This window comes from Urocampus carinirostris, chromosome 6 (genome assembly GCF_059441175.1).
Source record: "Urocampus carinirostris isolate Australia breed hairy pipefish chromosome 6, RoL_Ucar_1.0, whole genome shotgun sequence".
Classification (NCBI taxonomy): Eukaryota; Metazoa; Chordata; class Actinopteri; order Syngnathiformes; family Syngnathidae; genus Urocampus; species Urocampus carinirostris.
In genome coordinates, this window is record NC_142354.1 from 32,977,804 (window position 1) to 33,001,721 (window position 23,918).

At 39.4% G+C, this 23,918-nt stretch overlaps 1 protein-coding gene across 1 annotated transcript; it reads right to left on the reverse strand.

Moving 5' to 3' along the window:
- Positions 1–1,668: 1,668 nt before the first annotated feature.
- On the reverse strand, positions 1,669–23,667 carry LOC148364626 (ras association domain-containing protein 1-like). Its single transcript, XM_088338787.1, has 7 exons — positions 23,359–23,667; positions 21,001–21,353; positions 13,808–13,932; positions 6,001–6,105; positions 4,449–4,749; positions 3,918–4,033; positions 1,669–2,628 (listed from the first exon to the last, which is right to left on the reverse strand). The coding sequence occupies exons 1-7, from the start codon at positions 23,397–23,399 to the stop codon at positions 2,482–2,484; spliced, it is 1,188 nt and encodes a 395-aa protein (XP_088194913.1). The 5' UTR covers positions 23,400–23,667; the 3' UTR covers positions 1,669–2,481.
- Positions 23,668–23,918: the final 251 nt, after the last annotated feature.

A 23,918-nucleotide genomic window follows, 5' to 3' on the forward strand; every position in this document is an offset into this window, starting at 1 on the left:
CAAAAGGCAGGTACAACCTGGCCTGGGTTCAGGGTTGGGTAGGGTAACTTTAACTTGATTATCAATTTAAATTACTTTTGGATTACTCCAATACCAAATATGCTAATAAAAGACAAACTAAACTAAATATGAATAAAATGATGACTCACAACACGTGCTAAGCTTTCTCCCCTGGCTTTGATCTCCGGCAAAACTAACATAAAATGCGACAGAAAAATGAAAATAAATCCAAACAGCTTGCCAACATCATTTTTGCCGTTCCATGTATTCCGTTACTCCCCAGGCCTGCACAAAATAGAGTAATTTTATTCATATTTATTTTATTTTGTCTTTAATTAGCATATTTGGTATTGGAGTAATCCAAAAGTAATTGAAAGTAATCAAGTTAAAGTAACCCTACCCAGCCCTGCCTGGGTTCCTGTGGGACACATTAGGTACAAACCTGCATTCTCAAAACGTTTGCAGGAATCTCAGGGATGGGTACAAGTGCTAAAATCTAAGCCAGTTAGGCATTCACACCTATCTACTTGTTTCTCTTCCTAAATGTTTTTGTGCTAGAAGCCAGACCTCATTGTTTAATTTAACAATGACTATAGAACATGGATGATGGATTCTATAAGCAATCATCTGCATAGTAGAACTATTGTGTGCACTGTGGGCCAACAAATGCTTGTGTGCATTAAAAGAAACAGTGTGTAATATTTAGTGACATCTAGCGGTGCCTTGAAGTTATCACTTTCCAGGCCTATAACCAAAAATTCATAATTAAAAGTGTACAGCAGTGATTGAAACATTGGGTATGACACTATCTCCAAATACTGCTGAAGCTATTTTGACAAATTATCCATCTGGTGTTTAGCATAATACTGAAATTGTGCGTTTTTTTAAATAAATCACTAGAAGGCACTACATTTTACACACTTTAAAAAAAAACAAACACAATAAAAATGAGATAAAACAGAAAAGACAGGAGAAAACATAAAACAGACACGTTTAAGTGAACTTGTAACAATAAAAATCCATTCACAATCAATCCGAGTGATCAACAATGTTGCGGCTTGCTAGAAGTCAGCAGTGCGCATCAATGTCAACACAACTACCACTCACAAATGGACAGTGAATAAAAAAATAAGAGTTAGAACATTGATAGATGAAAGAGGACAAGGCGAGACTGGAGTGTCGACTTCCATTGAACTACTGACATGACAATTGAAACACTTTGTGTGAGTTAGATATTCTAAGGTCAATGTTAGTGAATGTGCTAACAAGAAATCAAAATAAAACCATGACGTTTAAGAATAAAATGCAAATAAAACTAACAAGTAGTTAGGACCTAAAGACAACCCACCAAAGTAAACATGTTTTTCTAGCAAGCTTAATTTGTGTGTAGTTTTATCAATGTTTACCAGGGATCAGCAACCTGTGCTTTTTAGCGCCGCCCTTATCACTCCTTTCAAAGGTTTTGGAAACTTTTTGGAAACAGGCTAAGAGGAGCGAGGGAAATGTGTATTTTTCAATTCTGTAAAAATGTTTATGATACAACCTGGCCTGGTTAACTGGGTTTGAATCCTTTCCGTTTTGATTGAAAATAAAGATTTTTTTTTGCAGCTCCAGTCGGGATTTTCTTTTATTCTGGTATGGCTCTTTCAACATTTTGGGTTGCTGACCTGGACACGAAAAAAGAAAAAAAAAAACAGCTCAACATTATTTGGAAAAAATGCCAAGCTCACCAGGCAAAAAGCAATGTTGCTATCCATTAAATTTTCTGGAGTATGTCAGAATGGATCACCAAAATTGGGCCCGATCAAGTCCAAGATGTATTCTTTGGTGAATTCACAAATATCTTTTGAGATATTTCCTGCATTGCAAGGATAGCAATAATTACTACTGAATCAGATTGAGTGTCTGAACGATGAATGTTAAAACAGGAGTAGCACAACACCTTAAAATGGTGCTTAAAAATATGCCCAAACGTTTTTGTATCTCTGGGATAAACATTAATTTGATTTTCTTAAAAGAAAAATGTATAAAGGGTGCTACTGAATCTTTTATTCAAAGACGAACTTCGTCTTGTGTGTGCATACCTTGGGGAGTTTTTATATACTTTTAGCCCTAATCGGGAGAACAATATGAGGAAAATATCATAACTAAGCCCAACTAGCGACTTAAAATCATTTACTCCACAACCACATCCAACAAATTGTCTGCCAGTCCTCTTTGGTCCCAGCTCATTCTCTCAGGCACATCAGACTCTCCAGGTGTCAGGCACTTCTCACATCATCTCACAGGCACATTCGCGTCAGCGTTCTCTTGCACGCTCTCATCGTCTCGCGCCCCTTTCGCACTCTCGTTCACCGAAGAGGTTTTTTTTTTAGTTTTCACTCATTTGCGGGGAAGCGTCACGTGCATCGGCGACTGGTCGCTTTCGAGGCTACGTTTCAAGTCGGCCGTTCCGGATCTTCCCATCACGCAGCGATGCGTTCAACCTGGAGTGGAGCCGCGCAAGGCTTCCTGCATCTTGGCTCGCGCAACTCTGTAGCGCTCCACGATCTGTTTGATGTGCTCCTCTTCTAGACGCTGGAGGATTAGCAGGAAGTTCTTCAATTCAGGTGTGGAGAATGCACCCCACTGTAAAAGGAGAAGGAACAAAGTATTAGCCATGGCTCAATGGTTGTACGCAAAGTAAAATCTTAAAAGTACTTCACAAGGTATACAGTAATCCCTGGCTTTTTGACGTTTTGCTTCTTTTCAGATTCTCATCGTACATTGGGTTCTGCATTTTGAACAATCATTCTCCTTTTCTCTTCCAGTGCCTCAATAACCTTGCAATTCATATGTACATAAAGAAGCTTGCCTCGTTTACATTAAATATGTGCAAATTCTAAATTACTTATGTTTTTATCTTGAACAAAACAAACCTGCAATGTGAACCTCAAAAAGAAAATGCTGCAGAGCGCAAGTCAGGACGAGGCAGCTAATTCTGAAAACGAGTGAAATAGGGTTCATTCTTTAGTTTCAATGTATGATAATTCAACAAATAAATAAAATTATTTAACTTGCGGATTTTGCCCATCACTGGTTCTTTTTTAAAAGTAACCCAGCGATAACAAAGGATTGCTGCATAGAAAAATACGTGTACTAAATTATGATAAAATCGAGATTGTACTTTCCTTTTTGACAAAAAACAAAAACATTTATTTTATACATATCACCGGCCCCTAGTTAAAATTGACATATTTAACTACATACAAAATCCAAATTAAGTAAAAAAAAGGATGTGTTATCGGAAAAGTCTCGCTTTTTCAAATCTGGACTTGTAGGGCAGAGTGCATACAATGCTATGTTTAGGTGCATTATAAAAAATGGCAAATACTTTTACTCCTATAAAGTCAAAGCTTTCAAAACAATGCACCGGAAACTGAATATTACACAGAGTAATTTTGTGATAGATGTCTCAAGGTAGTCCGAAGTAGTCCATGCACCAAAAAGTCCAAATTTTATACTCGGAATATTGTGTTCTACTTTCCCACTTATTTCATTACCGCGTCATTTTAGTCAATTAAAAAAAAATTGGGTTTCAAGGAAATTTCTTTTTAATAATTATATGCCATTGTACTTTTGTTAAGTTGTCCACCTTTTATGTCTTTATTAATATAGTTATCAAGTATTATCATAGTTGAGTTTGAAATGTAATATTATGACAGCTATAGAATTAATTTGAAAATGTGACAAAAATTAAGTTGTTTATTAAAGGTGGTCCATTACAGTGATGTTTTTCCCCCAATAGCACTGCTTTTGTTTGGGCACACATCATTAACCTCTAATCATATTTATGGGAAATGTATTATATTTGACGAAATAACAGTAATATTTTGTAAACATTGGAAAAATGTGCAGAACCATCAAGCATGCCTTACATTCACATCTCCAGTCTCATTCTCCTTCAGAACAAAGCTGAGCAATTTCTCGTTGGGTCCAGCATTCAGTCGTAGAGGTAGGGGCCGCTCATTGTCAAACAGCTTGCGGATATAAACTAGAAGAAGAACGAGCTGGGTTAAAACCACAATTTCATTTATCCATACATTTTCTTCGCCGCTCCCAGCCACCTTCGGGCAGTGGACAGGGGACACTCCGAACTGGTAGCCAACCAGTCGCAGGGCACAAAGAAACAGACAACTCACTCGCTCATTCACACCTAGGGACAATTTGGACCGGCCAATTAACCTGACATATAAGTTTTTAGGAATGTGGGAAGAAACCCACATAGGCACGGGGTGAACATGCAAACTCCACACGTTGGGTCCGAGGTAGCCGGAATCGAACCCTGGACCTCCGCACAGTGGGGCTGCGCGCTAACCACCCAGCCGCCGTAAAAGTGGACGGAAAATCACAATTTAAACATATTAAATTCAAATGCAAGGGATTTTGATGATTTTTGTTTTTGATACCTTGGTTGTGGCGCTCACTGCGCTCAAACAAAGCAAACTTGGCAGGGTTGTCGAGCACGGTGAACTTTTTCAACAGGGCTTCGATAACTTCACGTGCGGACGTGCGGGAGCTGATGTGCAAGTGCTTGGATGCATCCTTGGGCAGGTAGAATGAGGTGCGTCGCTCCACACTGGCGCCCTTTCTGGAGCCCTTGTACTGCAAAACGTCACCTCCTCCTCCCTTCTTCGGTGGCATGACTGACACGGGCCGCGCTAACTTGAACTGCACTTTGATGAAACCAGTGTACGAACCGTCCTTATTCTGTGCAAAAAGAGATTTACAACTTTAAATATATCATTTTAGGCAAGGTCATAGTTTTGCAATGGACGGAGGGGAAGTGTCCCCACCAGTATTGAGGAAGTGTTTTGCCCCCGCCAATATTTTGGGATTCATTTTTAAAAGATGTGCCCCACAAAGACCAATTCTACGCCCTTGCATTTGAGGGTGAAGAATGAGCTGCTGCACATTTCTGTTCAAATTCGAGCATAAACACATCGAGCTACTGTCAAAAAATGAATAAATATAGGAGCAAAAATATATCTCAGTTACTTTAACATCAGTGAAGTCAGTGGAGGCAGGGAAATATTAAATCAAAAAATATATTAAATGGTTATATTCATTCTGTGTTTAAGTTCTTTCTCATTTAACTTAATATTTTTTGTATTTACTTTTTTAAAATCGCTGAATTTTCACATTATCAATACGAGAAATACGATAAATATACATTGTATTACTTTGCTCGGCGTCTGCAGATGCAGAGTGAGGCATACAATTTCTTGCCTCATGGCGGAGGGCAATTGAGAGACCAAGGATTCTAATTGGGTGCACATCTCCGCCCCCAAAAAAATAATTTAGCCTAAGTATTGACACTCTGACAGCATCTCATCTCATCTCATTAGCTGCACCGCTTATCCTCAGTAGGGTCGCGGGGGTGCTGGAGCCCATCCCAGCAATCATCGGGCAGTGGGCAGGGGACACCCTGAACTGGTTGCCAGCCAATCGCAGGGCGCACAGGGACAGACAACTCGCTCGCTCATTCACACCTAGGGACAATTTGGACCGGCCAATCCACCTGAAATGCATGTCTTTGGAATGTGGGAGGAAACCGGAGTGCCCGGAGGAAACCCACGCAAGCACGGGGAGAACATACAGACTCCGCACAGGAAGTCCGGTAGCTGGATTTGAACCCACACAGGAGGTTCCCAAGGCCTCAGAACTGTGCCGCACACACGCTAACCACTGCGCCGCCGTTAATCCATTAATGCTTTTTTTTCCTCATTGCCCTCATTGATGCTTTTATTCAAAAGAGCAGGGCATGGACTCATTTATAACTTATGTTAAAACAAAACAAAAATCTATGCTAAAGTTTATATATTAATGTTTTGCTCTTTCTAAGATAAAGGTTCATTTATTTGTAAATCTGACTGTGCTTCAAAAGACACAAACCTCATCGCACGTCACTGTTTCACACAGTGTATGTTATTTTCAAAGCTTCTGACGCTACAAACTCACCATATTCATGAACAGATTGCTATTGATGTGAGTGTTGTACTCCTTGACCTTCTTTGTAGTATCAGCAATGGTTAACAACTGCTTGCCACACTCAGATGGTTCATCCTGAAGGGAAATAGATTACAGGAGAAATTGTTTACATTTAGGAACTAATATTTATTGCGACCATAGAAATTATCGGAAAGCACTCTGAAGACGGGGTAGACAAGGGTATACAAGAAGAAAATTTATGTTAACTATCTCTGTAGGGTTAGAAAGTTAGAAAATATACCAATATTTTATTATTTTGTTGACTTAAAAAGACTTCATAGGCTCCTAAATAAATGCCTGCTAAAATTACTTTTCGCTATTATACAAGTAGCAGTGCAGTTTCCTGATATTATGAAATTAGGTGTTTTGAGGGGTTAGTTCATAAACAAAATCAATCACTGATCTTTGTTAAATATTTAAATCCCAATGTTGGTAAGACTCGTGACCTTACTTTTTGTTTTTCAACTTTTTAAATAAAATTGTGGAAGAGTAAATCTTTTTTCCCCTTTGAAATTCACCTTGCAATATTATTTTGGTTTTGATGTAACAAAGTATCTCGCATTAAAACCCACCATTTTCAGACTAGCCCATGCATCCAACCTCATCCAAAACTGCTTCACATGTTTCACACTTTGTACTGTACTTGTTTTTATCGCTTTATTTTTATTATTGACATGAGTGTCCTTTTTTCTGTGTACAGGGACCATTGTGTCCTGAAAGGTGCTTTGAAATAAAATGTATTATTTTTATTGACTTAGTCCTTTGCTTCTTATTTCGCACATGATACATTCTACATGACCACAATGTGAACAAAATAAAATCATGAAATGGTTTGTTTTAAAATTACAGTTTTCATTACACATCTCAAAAATTAACAGTAGACCATCAGTGGTCAGTGTTTGCTCAAAAAGATAATGTATCATCGTAACAGTGAAGTTGTAAGGGAATTCTGTTGCTTGCTTTAAGACACTTTGATTGCATCAGACCCACATCCTGCCAACGCAGGCAAAAGTGACGACAACCAATCTAGTTCCACGCCTGCGCCTTATAACTGTGGGAGGGATGATGGGAAAATGAGGGAGGGGTGGTGATGGGTTCTACGGATGGGGCCTGTACAAGTTGCAGCTGTTTGCTACGAGTGAGAGCAAAAGCTCAACAGTACATTCCTTTAGCGAGAGCTCATATAAAAATAGCCCCGCCGATGGGAGATACAATGCCCGCCCTTGTACAGCAGACATCCTGTGAGGTCAGCCGACTCTTCGGCAAGTCACGTTCCACTCATTACTGCACTGGCATTATTGTAAGCTTGAAGCTGATTTTTTCCGGTTTGCAAGACTAACTGGTATTTCTCTGCATCTGAATACAGAAACAGAAAAGTTCATTTTATTTCTACACAATCTACTACTTTTTATTTTCTTCACTCCTAATAATGCGTCCCTAAGTCCTTCACAGGTTACAAACTGCATCCAGAAAACTTACGCGCTTCACTGAAGGGGAAAAAAGTGAGCATTGGATGTGCAAGGGGTATAAATAAGATCAATTGAATAATTCCTTCGGGAAATAAGATCAATTGTATAATTCCTGCGGGCTGATTTAAAGAATTGTGTTGAATCCTGTATGCAGAAAACCAAACAATAAAATCAGTTAAGAGCTTTCTAACAACTCTGACAGAGCAGTTAAAATAAAACAGAAGTGATGGGTGTGTGGGTGTTGACAACTAAAACACAAAATTTCCCAACATACCGTGGATGATCCATGACGCAAGAATGAGTGTGAAATAAAAACCAAGTCAAAGAATGGTGGGCGTACACATAGAAATATAAGAGGAGTGTCTGCGTCATCAAACAAAAATTGTCAGAGCAAGTTAGGGTTGGAATAACTACATGCTGTACTTCCTGTTCAAAACGCTTTAGATATACTGTGTCTCTTTAAAAAGTACTTCTGTCTTTGCCTGATGCTTTGTAGGAAGTCTCTTTTACCTAAATTTTTATCTGTACCTTTTTTCCAAATTCATCGTAAAAACAGGAATTTCAAAACGTCAAAAAGTGGTTCTTATGTAGCAATTGATCATAGTGGAATATTGTCCGAGTTGTCCAAAAGAAAATAAATGCCATAGTCCTACCTTTTACCCAACTAATGCAGTTGAATCATCCCTGCAGTTACTTTGCACATAATTTAACCTTTTGACTCACATAGGTCAGTAAACCGAAAACTGTACAGACATGAGAGCGAGCAGGGTGAAGTCATGACACCGTGTATGCTTCTACTCAGGGCATATTTACTAAGAGAAAAAAGAATCAATCAACCTTGATATAATCAGCATTTGAGTACAAATGGAAAAGTTTGAGTGAAGTAAGAGGAATAAGATTAAGTCAGATATATGTTGTAGTTCTGCATTTTTAAAGCCTAATGAATATCGCTTTTAAATGCTAAAATGAACATATTTTTAAATGATCTGGACGGAATGTTGAACTTTTAGACCTGCGGACGCAATCTTCTGGCTTGTGTCATTATTGCAGCTTCTGTCAGCTAGTCCATGATGCGCGTGTGGGTACGTCCATTTGTTAACGCTAGACTAACAAAAAAAAAAAAAAAAACAACTACGGTGATGAGCATAACGTCATTCCCAAGCAACCTTAACCCATCATTCCTCCAACCGAATACGACCCACACCGAACAGCATTGCTAAAAGTACGATAAAAACAGATAGGTGGGGTGTAAAATAAAGCACAAGGGCTCTTTGAGCTCAGTTGGGCATTGTTAAATATTTAACTCTTAATTGTTGAAGGTCACTCAAATGATCCACCCCACCTTTAATGATGCCGGTCATAGCACCGTGTATGCTTCAGCTCACGGCATTTTTACTAATTAGGATGAAAATAAATCAACTGTGATATATTCTGCCATTGGGGAAGAATGGAAAAGTTTGAGAAGTAAGAGGAAGCTGATGTTAATTTGTAGTTCTGCTTGTTTTAAGGCCTGATGAATACGTACTCAAAACGCTAAAATGACAATAGGTATTAATATCAACAACAAATTATATCATCACACCGTTAACATAGATTTAGTTATCTATACAGTTAACAATCTACAGTTAATTAAACTAATAAGTAAAACCTGAACTATTTTTTTCCTATTTATGTTTGAGAAAAAAAAACGTTTAGTTCTGGTTAACGCACAATTGTTCAAACTATTTTGTCAAAAGCAAAGAAACATCGTAAAAGATTCCTAAACTGAACAATTTAAACAAGTCCCAGTAAACACAGTCGGATACAGATCATAATTTCGCCTTTTGAACCAGAATAATTACGGAATGTAACAATCTGTAAATACATCAAGGAGGATTTCGAGTACACTAGTCAAAAAAGGACTAAGTGACGTAAAACGTCCACGTTTGACTGCCATCAGTTTTGTTCTCATTGTTGTTGTTTTTGTCTTTATCATTTTACTTATCTACTTATCGTATATGGAATGATTAGTTTTGCTTTTGCTTACCCTTTTGGCCTGAGGGTTTGCTTTTCGGCTCTTGGGGAAAAAGGACGAGCGGGCAGTGAAGTACTGATCAAACTCGCTGTCGGAGTCGGTCGGATCGTCGCTGCAGTAGCCGCTGCTGGTGGAGCTTCCCCAAGTTTTCTCGAACGAGGGCGACTTGTCCGCGTTGCTAACCGTACTTGACATGGCGATAAGAACCGATTGCTATCTGAATACTCACGATCGGTTAAATCAAAAGCTTCTCGGAGGCAGTTCAATTTCGACTGCGAGTTACTGTAAAAGTCGAAACAAGTGGATAATTACTCGTAAAGTAAAATCCGAGGATTAATGTCCAACGTATGGAACTCGTGAAACGTCTTTCAAGATCTCAACTGTGAGAAACGGGAAGTGCTTGTTGGGTGGAGACCCGGCCTGGGCTGTTCGCCACGCCCACAAGTCCGTTGCCTTTAGAAAATAAACAACTCCAGCGGGGCGCTTTCTGATTGGACGAGCGAAAACCCCGGAAAGGAAAGCACGTTTCCTGATAGGACAGAGCGACGCCAACGAATGCTGGGTCCGTGTTCACATGTTCCACACTTAGCCGGCTTCTACAATCTCACGTGACGCCGGCGTCTAGTTCAAAAGTATGGCGTGATTGAGCCCCTTCTGATTTATTCGTGAACGTTATTGTGACGTTGAGTGATGTTTTCAATGAAATGCACGTCATAATGAAATTACACAGCGGAGGTAATAGAAGAATCGATTATGACGCCTTTGAAAAATAAAAGGGAGCTCGCTTTGTTAATGGTTATGGGACGTTGCCCTAATCCACAGGTGTCAAAGAGGCGGACCAGGGGCCATATCAGGCCCGCTAAGAGATTGAATCCGGAACGCGAGACAACACTCAGAGAAGCGCAAGAGAAAAACAAGCTGCAGGTTGAAATATGTTAACTTGACGTTGCCAAAGCCAGGTGCCTCTCATAAAGACACTGTACTTGTATTTACTTCTCTCTCTCTCTCTGTCTCTCTTCCACACCGTTTCTCCCACTCTCTGTCTCTGTCACTCTCTGCGTCTGTTTCTCTTCCTTTGTTGCTCTTTGTCTCTTTCTCTGTGTCTTTTTAACTTCTTTTGCTCTAACTTCATTTTTTTCCTTTTCTCTCTTTTCTCTTTCTCTCTTCCTACCCTTCGCACTTTCTTCTCTCTTTTCTCTCCTTCTGTCTTTCTATTTCTCTTTGCATTTCTTTCTTCCTCTTCCTTTCTTTCCCCCTCGCTCATGACTTCTCTTTTTATCTCTTTTGTTTCTCACGCTCTATCCCTCTCTCTCTTTATCTTTCTTTGTCCCGCCCCCTGTCCTTTTCCCTCCCTCTTTCTCTCTCTTTTTCTTTCTCTTTAATTTACTAGTCCAGCCCCCGACAGAATGTTTGTTCTATCGTGTGGCCCCTGAGTTAAAATGAGTTTGACACCCCTGCCCTAATCCATCATGGCGAAATGGGTCATCTATGACAACTTCGCAAAATGTGCGTCTTTACTAAGCATACAGAGCAAAGGCAGAATGTCACACTTTCACTTTACCTCCATAACCTTTGTTAGAATATGATATGGTGAAATTGTGAATGTGTTTAATTGCTGTTAAAAGTGTCGATAAAAAATGTTCAAACCTCATATTGTTAGAATATGATATAATGAAAATGTGAATGTGTTTAATTGCTGTTAAAAGTGTCAATAAAATTGTTTAAACCAACATATTTGACAAAAAAATCATTTCCCATATCGTAGGGTTCATTCATTTTGCATTTTTAAAGTTAGTGTTCTATTATGCTGGGGAAATGCACATAAGAACAATGTAAAATCGCTCTTTTCATTAAAAAAGAAAGCTGCAAGGAACATATAAACTTTTTTTTTGAATGTTCAAACTTGAAGATTGAACTTAAATCTCTTCTTAGTATACAGAGCAAATAATCACCAACTCCCTTCTAATACAGTGGAACCTCGGTTCTCGACCATGATCCGTTCCATTTCTTTGTGCGAAAACCGATTTGTACGATCACTGAAGTCCTTTTTTCCCATTAAAAGTAATGTAAAATCATTTTAATCCGTTCCAAATCCTTGAAGGCTTACCAAGAACGTAAACATGAAGCTAACCCAGGCTAACCGTACGTTTGCGTTAGCATAATCTTCCGTACGAAAGATTACGCTAACATGAACGTGTAAAAATAAAAAAAATCAGGTCGTTTACACGTCATTTAGCACCGGGGTCTCCACAACAAGTGGTGAGCAGTTAAAGGATAAAGAAAAGAATTATGAGTAGGATTTCTTACCTTGGCGGTTGTCTGCAGAAGCCATGCTGCATTCCTGAAAGAAGGGAAACTCGCACACCTTCTTCATATTTTGCTATTATTTCTTTCTTAAATGCAATATTTGTAGGCACTACTTTTTTTTTCACCAATAGCAACTTTGCTGCTTGCACCAACCTTCTTCCGAGGCATAATTAGGAGTTAAAACATTCCCTTCACCGCTTTTGAAAAACGAAAGCAGAGAAGGAGTGCGCGTTGCCGTGACAACAGTTCTTCACGAGGGGTGGGGGCAATCTACACTCGTACGCCGCTCAGCATCGCCCCTAGCGTACCGGCGTTCGAACTCCGATGTTTTGAACGAAAAGCGAAGCAAGAATTTCTCGAAATTTTGGGTCAAGAACCGATTTGTTCGAACTGAGAGGCGTTCGAAAACCGAGGTTCCACTGTATTCAACAATTGTTTCTCTGCAGGGCAGACACCTAAAATCTCAGGGGAATCCATAACTTCAAGGTCCAATATTCTCACACAAGATTGGAAAGCCATTATGCCAACCAAAAAGGTCTTCATTTATAGAAATATTTCCAAGATGATCTTATGTTCAACGGAAATTGATTTAGGTTATTATGTATAGCATTATTATGCCAACGGCGTTCCTCCGACCTATTCTACTCTAGTCTTGTTATTTACATATTCTTTCTTTTTAAACTATTCTATATAATTACCTTGTATTATAAACTACAATATCTTTTTTACTCTTTTTATTCTTTTAAATCTATTATTTTATCATTATTGAGTGTTCGCATGTCGAATGGTTTCTTGTTTATATCATGTTTATGGTTTATACTGGCTGAATAAATAAATACAATACAATACAAAAATGTCCATAATTGCTATTGATGTAAAAAAATATATACTAGGCCTAACAAATTTTAAATAAGTATGCAAAAGAAGATCACTATATTAAATATGTCAACCATATATGTCTTTGTGTATGATATGTTATGGGAGTTGCTAGCGATACTATTGTAAGTTTGAAATGTAATATTTCTGGTTTCTAATTTGCCTTTTGTGAGGTAGGTTCTGTTTTCTTGTTTTGATTTTGAATGTCTTCCCTGCAAGGGAAAATTCAATTGCGGTACACACCGAAAAGCTATGCATACTCCCTTCGGGGCACATGTTTATGTATTATATTATTGTATTGTACAGATGTTTTTGTGCAAATATTTTGTTGTTTCCTTTTGTTAATTAGTGATTGATGTTGTTTGTTTGTGCTGTGACTAAATTTTTTATTTAGTCCAACAATCTACAACAGAATAATGCATCGAAATAAAAACGTAAAGTTTAATGACACCTGCAATGTTAATTTGAGGACACACCTTGGGTGACAATGTTACTATGGTCAAATTATTTATTTTCAGATAACTTCATATTTTCTATAAAGGTTGCCAATATTTTATTATTAATTTTTGATTTCCTCATATGTTGGCCTGGAAAGGGATGGGCGCCACCAGGTTGTATTTACCCAAGACAAACCACAGGAAAGGGTGCCCCTACGACCCTTGTGGTTAAGGGATCCAACCAACCAATCAACCAACCAACCAACCAATCAACCAACCAACCAACCAACCAATCAACAACCAACCAACCAATATATACTGTATGTGTCCAGACGGACTTTTCTGTGAGCACTGTCAGTGTTTTACTTATAAGCAGAGGTATCAACAACTTTGTCCACACCCAGAAAGCTTCTCTGTGTAACAATTCGGTCCACAATATTTTTTCCAAATAACCTGATAAACTAAAGATTTAGGTAATTTTAAGATTGAATTTATGTTCAAATTTCCCACCCTTTGTCTGTGGACATCACTTGTGACATCATGCGTGCAATGTTTATATGAAGAAGAGGCGCAGTTTTAGTCATGTGGCACTTATTATATAGAGAAGTTTTAAACAGCCTATTTAGTGGAGGCTATGCATGTGACATTTGTGGTATTAGTACAAAGATCCCTACCACATTGGTGTCTGTTTCAATGGTGTGTTCCACAACCAAGGTGTGGTCATTAGAAGAACCTTGTTCCCAGCTGCAGTCCAAACGGATCAGAGGACGACAGCGATAGTGGCACGTGAACTTGCAATCTAAGAAACAATGTTTCAGACACAAAAGTCGGATTAAAGTATCACACATTTCATGCCCGTCTGCTTCAAGAAATTTCTTTTTCCACTCAGGATGAAAAACCTTCTTTGTAGGCCGAGAAATGTTCTCATCCGGAAAGGAAATCTCATCCGAACAAAAAACTCTCACATTGTAATGGGCAACTTTTTATTTCTAACTTGAAATCTTCAGAAAGGTTCCCACTCTAACTGGAAACTCCTTACATCCATCCATCCATCCATCCATTATCTGTAACGCTTATCCTCAGAGTAGGGTCGCGGGGGTGCTGGAGCCCATCCCAGCTATCTTCGGGCAGTGGGCAGGGGACACCCTGAACTGGTTGCAGGCCAGTTGCAGGGCACACAAGGACAGACAAGTCGCTCACTCATTCACACCTAGGGACAATTTGGACCGACCAATTAACCCGAAATGCATGTTTTTGGAATGTGGGAGGGAACCGGAGTGCCCGGAGGAAACCCACGCAAGCACGTGAAGAACATGCAAACTCCACACAGGAGGTTTGATCTTATGAACTGGAAACTACTTTTCCTAAAAATGTTCTCATTCTAATGAGAGAGAAATCTGTTCTAAAAACATTTTCACAAAACCAAATAACTCTTATGCATGCTCTGGATTTGGGTCTTGTCCATTAGAGATTGGAAAAATGCAGAGAACAAGTTTCCCCTTTTTCAGCGTAATAACTAATAGCAAATACTTGTGAGAAATGTTGATGTTAAAATAAGGACAAGTTAGATGTTAGGGTTTCTCTCCTATTTTGCTCCTTACTAGTAGTACGCCTTGCTGAGGCCTGGACAGTCCCATTCATCCACAAAGAATGGAGGAAGGGGCAAGAAAAGGGACACGAGACTCCTTATGTCAGGACCAGAACAGGAAGTGGACCCAGATGTATAACGTTTACTCACAAGTTTATTGGGATATAGAGGAAAAACACACGGCAGTGATCCGGTGCTCGCTGGACGAGGGAAGCAAGCCGCTCACGGGATCGGAGCGTGTTCGGAATACGTAAGTGGATCTCCCGGAGCGGGAGATCATAGCGTGGTCAAACGTGAAAAACGTGTCGATAGCCGAAGCGGGGGATCAGAGCGTGGTTAGTAGTCAAAAACGGGTCGTAGCTGGGGAATCGGGAACCGACGAGGGGTAAACTGGTGAAAAAACGGGACCGATGGGAGTTAGGGTCAAAGTGCTTGCCTTACATAAGCAGAGGTTCACTGACGGACTGACGAATGGTGAGTGAGAGCGCTGAGCTCAAATAGAGAGGGAACCAATCAGGTAACCAGCAGCAGCTGGCGCCAAACAAGCGGGCACAAGTGAGTGCAATGAGTAATCATGACACCTTAAGAAGATACGTCGTGACTGCCCTAGTTTCTTCCCAATCTGGCCCCCCTCTGCATCACTTACAGCTATGGGCAATTGTGGGAGGAAATTAAGCAAATGTTGTGTTACGTAACAACCCGTGCAACTTGAAGTGATGACATGGTAAGCAAAAGGTAGGTTCAGAATTCTGAGAACAACTGTTGCCTTGCCCTTACCAAAGAAGTGGAAGGGGGAGGATTAACAAGGCACGGTGGGTGAACGAAAGCAGAAGTAATGGGATTGCAAGGGAACTAGCACTCTTAAGTTTAGTCGAATAATGCTCACAGGTGAAGGCAGAACTTCCCCATGTAAATGAGCTAACGGTTCTTTATTATAAATTCAGAATCACATTTTTTTTTTTTATTTCCCCCAGCCTCTTTATGATCTGCATACACTAATTGTGATTATTTTCACCCCAACGATCTTGATCGTTTCTTTTCAAAAAAAAAAATATAAAAAATGAACGGCGTTCAAGTTTGTTTTATATACAATACCTTTGGTGTTGGACATTTTTCCAGTTTTTAAAGTAAAGGAAATTACACATACGAGATATCTTTTGAGCAAAAAAAAATTTCCGACATAAAAAAGAAAATCCAAATTAAGAGAAACTGCAGACAGTACCACTAGAGGACCGGGTGCTTAAGACCGCACAAGACCGGCACACTTGCATTGTGTTTTTATTATTAGTTTTCTCTCGTGCTCCGTCAGTTCTCCACCACCACGCATACACCTTTGTTGAAAACCACCGACTTCCTCCATGGTAAATGCTGATAATAAACTCACATTTGATTTTGTTAATATCATCTTAATTATCTAAAAACTGTATTTTTATGTTCAAGTACAATTCGAATGTGCTTCTCGCGACCAGGGACTTAACTTGGATTATTCTGGGAGGCTGGAAACTGTTTAATTGGTTTTCACTTATTTCTTTTGGGGAAAATTTGTTCAAGATAAGAGTATTTTAGATATGAGTCCGATCTGAGTACCAATTCCTCTCTTATGTAGGGGGGCCAATATAAATAAAAAGGTGACAGTTTGCTGTTATCCTTAGCAAGTGCAATGTTATGCAGCAAACTGCGATTGCACTTCTGTGTGGTACAAACCACCATTATCTTTGTGTGTTAGTTTTTTTTCAAGAACAGGACATTCAACCTTTGTTTCATCTTGAAGATAGTCTCAGTCAAGAGAAAGCATACAGATCATGGTGAGTAGGGCTGTAATGGTCAGGCAACGTTGTCGACAAATATCAATTAAAAATAGTCAACTATGAATTCCATATTCGACTAATGTCACCAGACACACTTTTCCAACAGAGTGAGGCATCTCTACATGAATATAATCTCTGCTGGAAGTCGTTCATGTGTAATAATGTCTCCGTCTCGAACGGTAACATACAGAAATGATGGCATCAACATCAAATACGAGTAGCAAAACTGAGTCTGACTCTCCTAAGTAAGATTCAAATAACGTTCAAGCCAATACAGTTTTGATAAAATGAATTGTGCATTTTTTATGCATATATTTCACTATAAAAGAGAGCTAAGCCTTATGCCAAACTGTGGCTGACAAACATATTTAAAATTAAATGCATGCAATCCAAGAAACAAACGTCAGCCATTGAAATGTTAAAAACGATATTCTCTGTTGTTAAACCATTTAATTTCACACTGTTGAGAAATGTTAGGTACTTTTGTTACAGACTTTGCAGTTGACCACTGAATGTTCTTCACAAAATGCTATTGTTATTTACTCTTCTACAGATGCTAATGAGCCTGTTTATGGTTTACATGCATATAATATATTAACACGATTTTAATGTATTATTTATTTGCCTGTACCTAAAAATGGATAGAGATGTTTTGACGGATTTATGTCTCTACTGACCTAGCACTGTCAGTTTGGGGCGGCAGTAGCTCAGGAGGTAGAGCGATCGTTTTAGGATTAAGGGATCCCAGTTCGAATCCCGGCTTGTCCGTGTTACATGTCGAAGTGTCCTTGGGTAAGACATTGAACCCCCAATTACCCCCAATAAGCAGGTTAGCGCCTTACATGGCTGCACAGATCACGGCCGCTATTGGGAAATGTGAGGCACAATGTAAAGCGCTTTGGGAAGTCATTGACTTGAAAAGCGCTATATAAATGCAGATTATTTCATTTCATTTCATTTCACTGTGGGAAATTGGTTTTAGATAGGGCATTTGTATCTAATTTGTGTAAAAACCCACAGTATGTTCAAAGAAAGTTGTACCTATTTTCTTGTGTTTATTTTCATTTGCCACATAATTAAATCAACTCTGCTAAATTAGAAAATAGTAATCACCCAATAATTTGACGAATCGTTTCAATAGTTGGTGACGAGTTGATTATTGAAATAGTCGTTAGTTGCAGCCCTAGTTAGTTTCGTCTTGACAATATTCTCAGGCAAGATAAGGCTTCTAAATCTGTTGTGGTAATTGATGCCGACGGGCTGCTCCGTCTCGAGACACATTGTTGAAAGAAGCACAAGAGAAAAACAAGAAAAACAATGACCTGGAGTTTTATATATGTCCACTGGATGTCACAAAAGACAGGCGCCACTCCAAACATCATACTGTAACTGTATATGCTGACTACATACCTGTCAACCTCCACGGCTCCATACCCGTACAAAATGTCGTATTTTCCCGAACAAAATACAAAATAATCGAACACAAAATTTTTGGGGGGAATGATGCATGATGGGAAATCCCCAGGCGGCAGACGCTTGCGATTCACCAATTTGCGCTTTTCCGTACAGATTTCCTTGTACGTCGTACTCGTCTTAAAATGCATAAAAAAACGTACTTTGTACGGCAAAACCGTACAGGTTGACAGGTATGTGACTACCATTTGTCAACTAGAGAACATTTGATGAAACCGCCATCCAGATGTTATTTAACTTAAAATAGAAGTCATGGACGTGCCATTTAAAGGTACATTTTGTACAAAAGTCAATTCCATTGAAGTTGGGAAAAAGTTTAAAATGTCAGTAAAATTAGAATAGAATGACTTGCAAACCTTTTCTAACCCATATTTAAATGAATACACCACAAAGACAAGATTATCCATGTTCAAACTCATAAACTTTATTTCCATAAGCAAATAATGATAAACTTAGAATTTTATAATTGCAACAAGTGCCAAAGTAGTTGGGAAAGGGGCTTCTTCACCATTGTGTTACATCACCTTTCCTTTTAATAACACTCAATAAACGTTTAGGAAGTGAGGAGACTAGTTGTTGAATCGTTGATAGTGGAATCCTTTCCCATTCTTGCTTTATGTACAGCTTCAGCTGTTCAACAGTCCGGGGTCTCCTTTGTCTTATTCTGCGCTTTATAATGCGCCACACATTTTCAATGGGAGACAGGTCAGGACTGCAGGCAGGCCAGTCAAGCACCCGCACCCTCTTACTACGAAGCCACGCTGTCGTGAGACGTGCAGTGTGTGGCTTGGCATTATCCTGCTGGAAGAAGCAAGGGCGCCCATGGTAAAGATTCTGTTTGGATGGCAACATACTTTGTTCCAAAACCTGAATGTACTTTTCTGCATTAATGGTGCCTTCACAGATGTGCAGGTTACCCATTCCTTGGCCACTCATGCACCCCCATACCATCACAGATGCTGGCTTTTGCACTTTGCGTGCATAACAGTCTGGGTGGTTCTGTTCTTCTTTGGACCGGAGGACACGACGTCCACAATTTCCAAACACAATTTGGAAAACTGACTCATCAGACCACAGAACACTTTTCCACTTTGTATCAGTCCATTTTAAATGGGCTCGGGCCCAGAGAACCCTGCGGCGTTTCTGGATGTTGTTGATGAATGGCTTACGCTTTGCAACATAAAGTTTTAACCCACACTTACGGATATAGCGTCGAACTGTATTGACTGACAGTGGTTTTCCAAAGTGTTCCTGAGCCCATGTGGTGATGTCCTTTACACATTGATGTCGGTTCTTAATGCAGTACCGCTTGAGGGCTCGGAGGTCACGGGCATTCAATAATGGTTTACGGCCATGCCGTTTACGCACAGTGATTTCTCCAGATTCCCTGAACCTTTTCACAATATTATGGACTGTAGATGATGATATCCCTAAATTCCTTGCAATTGTACTTTGAGGAATGTTGTTTTTAAACTGTTCAACAATTTGCTCACGCAGTTGTTCACAAAGAGGTGAACCTCGCCCCATCCTTGCATGTGAATGACTTAGCTTGTTCGGGTCTCCCTTTTTTATACCCAGTAACAACTCTCACCTGTTGCTAATTCATCTGTTCACCTGCAAATAGTTGGTTGATTTCCATTCATCCACTTTCTGAGTAGTTATTGACACCTGTCCCAACTATTTTGGCACGTGTTGCTGTCATCAAATTACAGAGTTGATGATTTTCTCCCAAAACAATAAAGTTTATGAGTGAAGACAATAAATATGTTGTCTTTGCTGTGCATTCATTGAAATATGGGTTGAAAAGAATTTGCAATTTACTTGGATCAATTTTTATTTGCAATTAACACACTTTCCCAACTTCATTGGAATTGAGTTTTGTAGTATTTGACCACTAGATGGCACTGTATAGTCTAACGCAAGTTAAAACTAGTAGCAGCAAAATGTTAGACAAACATGGCGGCGACTACTAAGTATGGATTCTGTTACATGAGAGAAATTGAAATTTCTCGACCAATGAATATGATAGTTCATGTATTTTTGCATATTATTAAAATCAATGTTTTTTTTCCTGAATGAAGCTTTTATTTTACCATTATGAGGCACTACATATGACACACTGAGATTGGATGTCTCTCTTTTAACCGCAATAAATACAACCAAACTTCACTTTTTAGTGATTGAAAATTCTCAGTTAGAAGGTGGATTAAAAAATGTAAAATAAAAAATAGAACTTGGGTGTCCTTGCAGACGTTTAAAAAAGGCTTTGTCTGATATAAAATCTAACAGCAAAGATCCCAAATTCAGGTAAACATTTTCATAACCTATAAAAAGCAGAAAACTATGTTTAAATCATTTGCACTAAAATTTGTGTTTTTGTGCTATTGTAGTCTCTTTCCAGTTTGCATGAATTTCTCTGACTTAAATCAACTGTAGAGGAAACTGTTGTTTTGCTTTTTTTTAATTTATTTTTTACAAATACTCAGTTAATAAACTGGGGTGGCTTGGGTGGATCCCTTATCCACTAGGATCGTAGGGGCACCACTTTCCTGTGGTGTGTCTTGGGCAAGTACAGCCTGGTGGCGCCCATGCCTTTACAGGCCAACAAAAGTTTCCATCCAGTCTCAGACCGGGGACCTTTCGCGTGTAAGGTGAATGTGATAACCACTGCACTAAGACATTAAATCTGAGTGAGGAATGAAAAAAAACTTGATTACTGTTTCATAATTGAATCTTACACCCCTGAATCATAATTTGATTGTGAGCCTCCAAAAGATCCCCAACCCTACACCTGAGGCACACTTATTATGCCATTTATTTGCTAGCACGTGATAGTATTTTTTCTACCATGTGGCCCGTGAGCTAGAATAAGTTTATTTTGCCCCCCCAAGGCATGTTTGTTAATGACAGATTGATGCACCAAAATGCATTAAACTGAAAAAAATGTCCATTGTCATTTTATTTTACTATTACCATCACTTCCAAAATACTGACTCACTTGAACAGCGCAAGCTCTGTTTATAGAGCCCCCAGATGAAGTCCCCACACAGGTCACACCACGTGGGCTGAGCATGACTGCAGGGCTGGAAGTCGTGGTTTTCCCCAGTCTCCTCCACCACGTGTTCGTCATTTTCATAGCTGCTAAGGACCCGAATGATGCCCACTCGGCTTAGCAGGTCCGGCACCTTCCCTGGGCTGATCCGCAGGGCGTTGGCTCTCACCAAACGTGGGGGGGATCGGGGGGAGCACGCATTCGACAGCTGGATCTGGTCCCCGTCGGGAGTCAGATCACGCAGCTCAATGAACTCCTCCGTGGGCGTTGTGTCGGCGACCTCTAAGCCTCCATTGTCACTAAGAGATAGCAAAAGACACTTCAAACACTGAAGAATGGAATAGCTGTGGCGAAAAAGCATTTTACTGTTTATGTTCTCGTTTTATAAGGCCCCTATTTGTACATGTCTAAATACCCTAAACAGTAAATCCTCGTTTTTGGTGGGGGTTGCGGTCCAGAAACGACCCACGATAGTTAAAACTTGCGAAGTAGAAAAATGTATTCATTTATATATTTTTTAATCAACCTGTTATTCATTAAAACCAAAGAACAAACCCTATTCATAAGCTCAAGCATTTGTTATTATATTTGTTCATAAAAGTAATGTACTTTATAGCCACTGTTGTGTTTTTTTTTTACATATAACCTCTGTACTGTCAAATTAAAACTTTAAAAATACTCTTGCTGGAATAGTGTATTTACTGTAGCATTAAAATGATTTCAGGATACTATCCTTACATCAGATATTTTGTAGCCATTGTGTTGGGAAAACACGAATGTGGCATATAAATGCTTTTTACCTTCCTTTAATGTCAAGAAGTCCAACTTTATCGGCGATAGAAAGTACATTTTTGTGACTTTTGATGATTTTGTTGGTCGAAAGTGATTGTTATTAAGATGACTTTTAGAGAAACTTGAAATAGAAGAATATTTGTGCGTATGTAAAGTCGGTTCGTCAAGCAGCTTTGTGTGTGTGTGTTTGTGTGCGTGTGTGTGCGTGTGTGTGTGTGTGTGTGTGTGTGTGTGTGTGTGTGTGTGTGTGTGTGTAAAAATAAAAAAATATATATGAAAGAGTTATGTTTGTACAGTTTAATTTCACAATTTGGGGATTATTTTTCCCCCAAACTGGTGAATTTTCATATTGAATTATAAATATTGTTAATATAATTAGTATGTAACAAATTACTTTACTGACGTTTTTGTTTTTTTGTTTTCAAAATGAGCAGTGCGTAATATATTTCTGTGTTGGAGTCTTGATGCTGAGTGAGGCATGCGATTCTCTTACCTCATGGCAGAGGGTGATAGTGAGACCAAAGATTCTTATTTGCCGAACACTTCACCTCAAGCAACCAAGTAATTGATATTAGCAGGCTAACAGCAAGTAAAACCTATACCAGTAAACTTATATGGTTTCCCCGTATTGCAAACGCTTTTGGTCATTTCAAACTGTGTATGCCAGGGGTGTCAAACAGGCGGCCCGTGGGCCGGATCAGGCCCGCTAAGGGATTAAATCCAGCCCACGAGACAACGCTCGGAAAAGCACAAGAAAAAAACTAGGAGCAGGTTGAAATATGTCCACTTGATGTTGCCAAAGCCAGCTGCCTCTATCAAAAGCTGTACTTGTATTTCTCTCTCTCAATCTCTCTCTCTCTTCATCCCCTTTTCTCTCACTCTCTATCCCTCTCTCTTGCTTTCCCCTTCTCTCTTTCTTTCCTTCTCTCTTTCTATTTCTGTTTGTATTTCTCCCTTTCTCTCTTTTCCCCTCTCTCTCGCTATTTCTCTTTTTATCTCTTTGATTTTTCATGGTCTCTCTCCCTCTCTCTCTCTTTCTCACGTTCTCTTTTTTTATCCCACCCTATCTACTACTCTCTCCCTCCCGTTCTCTTATTTACATTTGTATTTCTTTCCCTTTTTCTCTCTAATCTTTTTAACTGAGGTTGACAAAAAAAAACAGTCATATTTTTCTCGTCGCATGGGCTTTTTTTTTATAATGGAGGATTACCTATCAAATGATGCTTTCATTCAAAAGGACCATCGCATTGACTTCGCGTATAAGTTAAGGTAAGACAATAAATCGTTTTTCTGTGCTAGTTTATATAGTGTTTTCGTGCTCTACCACTCAAATAATGAACACGATGTGGGGTCATTTATTTGTAAATCTTGACTGCCACACGAAGCTCACGTCACTAATACAAACCAAAAACATCGATAAATGGTCTTACAATGCGCCTCCGCAAACTCACAAACTATTATGTTCATTTCATTGTCGCACTAAAAGCACTTCTTACAAAGAAGCCAACTCACCCAAGAAGATGAGAACGATAAGCGCTTTGTTTGAAAAACATCTTCGTTCCAAAGAAGAAAACTTTCCGCGACAGCAGACGTCTCAACTGTGCCGAGCAGGAGGCGTTTGTTTCGGCATACTTTCTGGAGGAGAAGCTGCTTTCACCGCTGTTGTTTTCTACAGAACCAGACGGCAGTGTTCGGTCCCATCACGAAGAAAGCTGAAGGAATTCCGTTACAAACATCTCTACTCGTTTCCTTCTTAGTCAAGTTAAATCAAGTTGAAGTTTTCAAGAGGGGTCGGAGGAAGCATCATCAGATGAGCTGCAGTAACATCCGGGATGTTTTCATGTAGGAGGCCGCCAAGGTGGGAGGGGGACTGAAAAAGCCCACCCGCCTCGTTGATATACAGTATTGAGTTAATGCTAAAGCTCAGGCCTAAAAAATTCAGTCCGACCCGACCTGAGTCGCGGGTTAATGAACCCGAACCCGCCCAAACCTGACGGATTAACTCAGGGGTAGGGAACCTAAGGCTCGGGAGCCATATATGGCTCCTTTAATGAGTACATATGGCTCCGAAA